The sequence below is a fragment of the Mytilus edulis genome, chromosome 6, assembly GCF_963676685.1.
Source record: "Mytilus edulis chromosome 6, xbMytEdul2.2, whole genome shotgun sequence".
NCBI lineage: Eukaryota > Metazoa > Mollusca > Bivalvia > Mytilida > Mytilidae > Mytilus > Mytilus edulis.
This window is the reverse complement of record NC_092349.1, coordinates 3175666-3182296: the sequence shown is the minus strand read 5'-3', so window position 1 is coordinate 3182296 and position 6631 is coordinate 3175666. Positions and strand designations below refer to the sequence as shown.

Below are 6631 nucleotides of genomic sequence, written 5' to 3'. Positions count from 1 at the left end.
ACCTTAAAAAATATGCTGATCTCCAATTTAATGAAAAATATATATTGTGGTCAAGCAGATGACCTAAAAAAATATTCTTAATACAGATTTTCCACACATCTTATAGTATTCAAATTTGAAGAAAAAAAAATTGATTGATAGCGTCGAAAAACTATTTTAAAAAAAATTTCGCGAAAATATTGTTCCGACTCAGGCAAAAAAAACATACCCCTTTTTAAGTTAAATGGTTGATCCCTTTGGTATGCAAATTGTATTTTTGTTTGTTATAAATGTTCTCCTCTATCTAGATCATTTTGTTTGTATATAATATTTACGTAAACACGGGAACTAATTTAGAACGAACTTACTTACTTTAATCATACTTTTGACCTTTTGACCCTCAAATAGTCACGTTCTAAAGTAATAGATAAGATAAGTGGAACTCCATGTTCATTCACAAATAAATCTTATTTCAAGGTAGCAACAATGAAATTAGCTCTAGCAGTGTGTTGTGCGTGTATTTTGTCTGGTAAGGTTCTTGTTGAATTAAGTAAAACAACGGAGATTGCCTACACTAGATGGTAACTATCCCGATTGAAAAAATGGTTTCCGTATTATTTAAATGTTCACGATATTGATAGAACAATCATCGTCTGACTTTCGTATTACAGCAAAATGCATTGAGTGTGTAGGTAAAGGTAATATCTTTGGTTTGCTTGCTTACTAGATGAACCGTTAAGTCATTATTAGGTTACATGTAGGTATACTACCCTCCTTTAAGAGTAGACTAGTCCTACAGATAACCAATATCTCTGTTTTTATGACTAGACAATTCCTAAAGCAGGGTTACGTAGTATAGTTAAACTTATTATCTTATTATCATCATGGTTCAGCTAACAAGCAAGCTAGTCAAATATATTACCTTTACCTACACACTTAATGCATTTTGCTGTAAATGTTATGTAACGTTTGTCATGTAAGTATGCATTAATCATGAATATAGGGATGAATCGATGGATTTGTAAGTGATAAATATAACATGTATACTAGGACGAAATTATATTAAGTAAATAAAGGACGAGAACATATCCGATAAAAGGAGGGACGATAACATGTTCAAGATTAAGAGATCTGGGATATATACTTTATATGAAGCACTGCTTTAGCCAACAGAGATATATCTAGTAAGTTCAACAATAGGCATTTAGCTTTACACTATTGTAAATTATATACCGCCTCTCTTCTTTACAAGGTTGTGTGTAAATTAAATAGAAAGAATTGAATATTTTGCATCATTTCAAAACTCTTCATGTTAGTTTTTCTTAGGTTGCCTTGATACCTCATTGCTTGACACAAACCATTTTATCTTTTTCCTTCACTATTAATTTTTCGGTATCAGGGGCATTCCAAAGAAAACACCTATATCATATAACTATAGTTTGTTAACTAAATTAGATCATTTTGAAATATGATACAAGGAGTTAACACTATAAATGTTTCTTTAAAAAAAAGTGTTCCCGATCGCGTTTCTGATAATGTAAGCATAACAGGAGACACTTCCCATGTCGACTGTACTTCCGGTGAGTCTAGATTCTTTTGCAGTCAGTCATCAAATTCCGTCATGTTTTGTTTAAACTTTGTGGGCATGCCTGTTTCGAATTTGAACTATTAGTGCCTCTAATACGTAACCAAAAATGTTCATTTTTGACACCAAATTGATAGCAAGTTATTTTTCGTTGTATTTTTGAATAACTTAAATTTTATTTACAAATATTCTTCAATAAAACAATTAAAAAATTCCGATACAAAATCGACACACATGAGTCCCATAACTTTCAGTGTCATATTTGCCTCTGGTGATAGTCTGAGTCGGATAATCTTTCCATTTTTTAATATTTGAATTCATTTTTGTAAAAGGGGGACTTGGGAGCCTAGTGGTTACAACAGTTCGTCTACCCTATCAGTAACCCGTCAACACTAAGATTGACAGTTTGAAACCCGCATGTGGCAGGTGCGTTCACATCAATTCCTAAGAAGATTATGCATGGCCGCCAGGAAATAACTGTTTGTTTATAAAGTGGGGTAAAACAGATTGAAGCAATCAATTGATCAATCATAACATAACTCTGATTTGCTAATCCAAGGATCCAAGAGTATTTTTTGGCAAATACCACGGTAGAGAGGGTAAAAAAGGCATATCCTTTTGGCAAATACCCCGGCGGCGTTAAAAAATGAACGATATTCATTTGATAACAGTAAATTGGTGAAAAATAAACTGGCTATCAACCAATCAAAATATAGGATTCTTACATAAGGTGTAATTAATCATTTAATAATTGCATTTCAAGTCATACTTGAGATGAAGATATTGATATTTTCCCTTTTCAGTCTGTAATGGACAGGATTGGGGTAGTATCTTGTCCAGCTGGGGATGTCGTTCTATACAGAAACAAGACTGTTTTACTTATGGCGACCATCCTGAATGTGGAACAAACGGAGTAACTTACAGAAATCGGTAAGTTCGTATACATATGTATATATATCTTTCAGGTCACAAGTATTCGTTCGCTTTCGCTCGTTTATAATACTTAAATAATTAAGCATTGTTTCACATGAAACACAAATACAAACGAATATTTAAACTGGGAAGGGATGTTTCTGGTGAGGTTTATACGAAAGCGTCTTACTACTGATCAGAGAGTATAAAAACGACACCCACGAACTTAAAAGGCTGAAACTTTATTTATATTACACGTTGTCGAAACAAGATATTGTAGAATGTTTCTATTAATAAGTATGAACACAAAGAGATCTGCTTGGGAAATCCTTCAAAGAAAAAGCACAATTTTCATAATTTGATGGTAACCGGAAAACTAATAGGGTGCCAAAACTGGCTTAGTTATGTGTAATTTGTTTGAGTTCTTGAAATGATAACTAGATGAAGAGGTTGATGGGATTTACAGAATAGAGAATAAAGCGCAGGACATATAAAGAATCGAAAAAATGGACCAAAACATAAAGAATTGAGAATAACGAGGTAGTTAAACACGAAGAATAGAGAATAATGGGCAAAAAAAAAAAGTTATACAGAAATGAAGGACCAACATTCAGTCATGATCAACAGCATGTATAGCATACATATGACTATTACAGTATTATTAGACTATTATTTCAAAATTTAGATGCGACTACTCAAAAGCCCACTGTGGTGACAAAAACATCCATGTTGCTTACATTGGGTCATGCTCATCGACAACTGTTCCCCCTACCGGAAGTCCTGGTGGTGGACAGGTTGGTACCGGTCCCGTCATATCAGGCCCTGATGCTGTATTTGATTTCTTTTGTTTACAACTCAGTCACCTCCCGTGCGAAAATGACCTTGAAACAATTTGTGGTTCCGACGGCGCAACCTACGTCAATTCGTAAGTATAAAGAAGTGGTCAATTAGATTATGATATTTTTTTCTTTTCTTTATTTGAAAGTTTGATATACAGTTTGCCTTTTTTTTGTTTTATAGTTTTTATATTAAAATCAGTATAAGCAACGATGGATAAATCAAAACCACCATTCCTATTTGAAGTCCTTATTAGGCTTTGTAAACAAGGCCCTGATCTAATTAGCACAAACTATGTTTGACACATGCGCACAAACTGACTGCTTACATTCTCGTTATTTTGATTTTTATCGAAATAAAAAATATATATTTTAGTAACTTATATAAAAAAAAATTATATATTGTTATTTAAACATTATGCATTTTACCTGCTAAATTATTAAAAATAGTTTTTAAACTTATTATATATGAAATGTAATGAACATATATAATTCATGTGAAAGATTCGGGAATAGCCATACTTTGCCAGATTGCTACGGTATTTTCGTACGCTTCGACCAATAGAAATACATGTATCATATTTGTCCTATGAGAATCGAAATAATTCCTTCATCTCATATTCTATGCTCATTTTAACATGGGTAGGCACTATATTTGACAATATTTTACACTGAGCGTTAGCGAGGTGTAAAATATGGACAAACATAATATTTTAGCATGGGTATGCATTAAATTTGTCCATATTTTACACCTCGCTAACGCTCAGTGTAAAATCTTGACAAATATAATGCCTACCCATGTTAAAAATGAGCATAGAGCATGACATGAAGAAACTATTTCTTATGACCGCTATTAAGAAATGAAACGCTTGTTTTAATAGATGTGGTGAGTTACGAATTTTTTAGACCTATGTCATTGAAAAGCTAGTCTGAGTGTATAAACTGTTTTATTGTATTATAATAATTAACTGAAAGTAATGGCTGGCAAATTAAAATTGTCAATGTTGTCTAAAAATTATTTCTTTATAATATAAATTTCTAAATCATGTATATCAAGGTAAAAGGTGGTTTTATTTCGATTTCCAATGATAAGACGTGACAAAGATAGTCTCGTCGTATATGCACCCATCATTTGAAGCAACATTGAAGACCTTTCATATTTCTTATCATATATAATAACCGTACGTTTTCTTTCACAAGGATTCAATTGAATCAAAGGTGCTATTTATAGTAGAAAAGTCTTATAATCGCAAAATCTATTGTTAGCATCATGATTTGGTTGATAGATATAGGAAGATGTGGTATGAGTGCCAATGAGACAACTCTCCATCCAAATAACAATTTATAAAAGTAAACCATTATAGGTCAAGGTACACCGAACAGCAAGCTATAAAGGGCCCCAAAAAATTACTAGTGTACAAAACCATTCAAACGGGAAAACCAACGGTCTAGTCTATATTAAAACGAGAAACGATAAACACGAATGAACTACATAAACAAACGACAACTACTGTACATCAGATTCCTGACTTAGGACAGGTGCAAACATTTGCAGCGGGATTACACGTTTTAATGGTACCAAACCTTCTTCCTTTTCTGAAACAATAGTATAACATCACAACATAGAAAAACACACTATAAAATATCAATTGGAAGGCTTAATTCAATCAATGGAATATTTGTGTCACAGAAGACCACGATTAGGTTCCATTTGTCAAAGCCACAATTCAATTCTCCTTTCTTCTTTTCATCTCCGAATCCGACGTATCATAAGCTTTGAGATAATCTTCAAGAATTTGACAGAAACTGCTGACCATCTAAAAGCACCCGTGTGAGGTCCATGTTGATCTGTTTGTGATATTCTGTATAATATTCAGCAAACTGACGTTTCTTTTTTTCTTCTCAATCTTTAAGCCATGATGTTATCGGTCTTTCTACTACACATTTATTTCTAAAAAAAACAGTTGTTGCATGACACGGGTTATGTTCTTCTCATATATTTTATGATAGTATGATACTAAACCCCTAACGGGAGGGATTGTACCTGATATTCATATGATGAAGACATAATCTTTCAATCAGTTTAATTGAGGTCTGGAGCTGGCATGTCAGCTAACTGCTAGTAGTCTGTTGTTATTTATGTATTATTGTCATTTTATTTATTTTCTTTTGTTACATCTTTTGACATCAGACTCGGACTTCTCTTGAACTGAATTTTAATGTGCGTATTGTTATTCTTTTACTTTTCTACATTGGCTAGAGGTATAGGGGGAGGGTTGAGATCTCATAAACATGTTTAACCCCGCCGCAATTTTGCGCCTGTCCCAAGTCAGGAGCCTCTGGCCTTTGTTAGTCTTGTATGATTTTAAATTTTAGTTTCTTGTGTATAATTCGGAGTTTAGTATGACGTCCATTATCACTGTACTATTATGCATATTTTAGGGGCCAGCTGAAGGACACCTACGGGTGCGGGAATTCTCGCTACATTGAAGACCCATTGGTTGCCTTCGGCTGTTGTTTGCTCTATGGTCGGGTGGTTGTCGCTTTGACATGTTCACCATTTCCTTTCTCAATTTTATTTCGTCGATTTATAGACGTGTCTCCCTTGTTGCATACAATATTCTGACTCCGAGTTGATCAGTCTCTGCTCTCAATTTTATGTTTTTTTGCTTTGACGCAGCCTTATATCTTTCGCTCTCGAAGCGAGCGCGATCATACGAAACCACCGCTGCGGATATCAACCTGATTAGAATACAGATCATATGTCCAAGGTCCTGGTAATATTTACATCAGCCAATGAAAATTCAATCTTCAAAGTTTTGAAGATGTTTATGAATCCGATCTCAGAAATTACAATTTAAAACAGTGTAACACTAAAGATCTGTACATCATATCGATTTAACTATTTTAGTATGAAACGATGATATTGCACTGAGAATTCTTATTTTATTAATATTTTTTAGATGCGAGTTCGAGAAACAACGATGCACACACAGACAGCTGACCATTACTAAATTTGGTAAATGTTGACCATTGTGACAAAATATGAAATGTTCAATATTTTACATTAAAATAATTAGTTTCAAAGGAGGGTCTTGATATCATTCATTCAATATAAAAATATGCCAATGAGACAACTCTACACCAGGGACCAAATGACGTAAAAGTTAACAACTATAGACTAGACCACAATACGACCTTCAACAATGATCAAATCCCATATCACATTAGTTTGTTTGTTCTATCATTCATACTAATGGTTAAAAGAGAAAACGATCTAGAAGAATAATAATATATATACTCTGTCTACCCAACACTT

The 6631-nt window shown here is 33.3% G+C and overlaps 1 protein-coding gene across 1 annotated transcript; it reads left to right on the top strand.

The window, feature by feature from the left end:
- The first annotated feature begins 407 nt into the window (after window positions 1-407).
- Window positions 408-6399, top strand: LOC139526946 (follistatin-like). The gene is made up of 4 exons (XM_071322129.1): window positions 408-508; window positions 2368-2494; window positions 3162-3401; window positions 6276-6399. Exons 1-4 carry the CDS (start codon window positions 466-468, stop codon window positions 6340-6342), a joined length of 477 nt encoding a protein of 158 aa, XP_071178230.1. The 5' UTR covers window positions 408-465; the 3' UTR covers window positions 6343-6399.
- Window positions 6400-6631: the final 232 nt, after the last annotated feature.

Coding starts and splice junctions, on each gene's coding strand:
- LOC139526946 (XM_071322129.1), top strand. CDS start 466: ATGAAATTAGCTCTAGCAGTGTGTTGTGCGTGTATTTTGTCTG. Junction 509..2,367: donor TTGTGCGTGTATTTTGTCTG/GTAAGGTTCTTG, acceptor TTCCCTTTTCAG/TCTGTAATGGACAGGATTGG. Junction 2,495..3,161: donor GGAGTAACTTACAGAAATCG/GTAAGTTCGTAT, acceptor TTCAAAATTTAG/ATGCGACTACTCAAAAGCCC.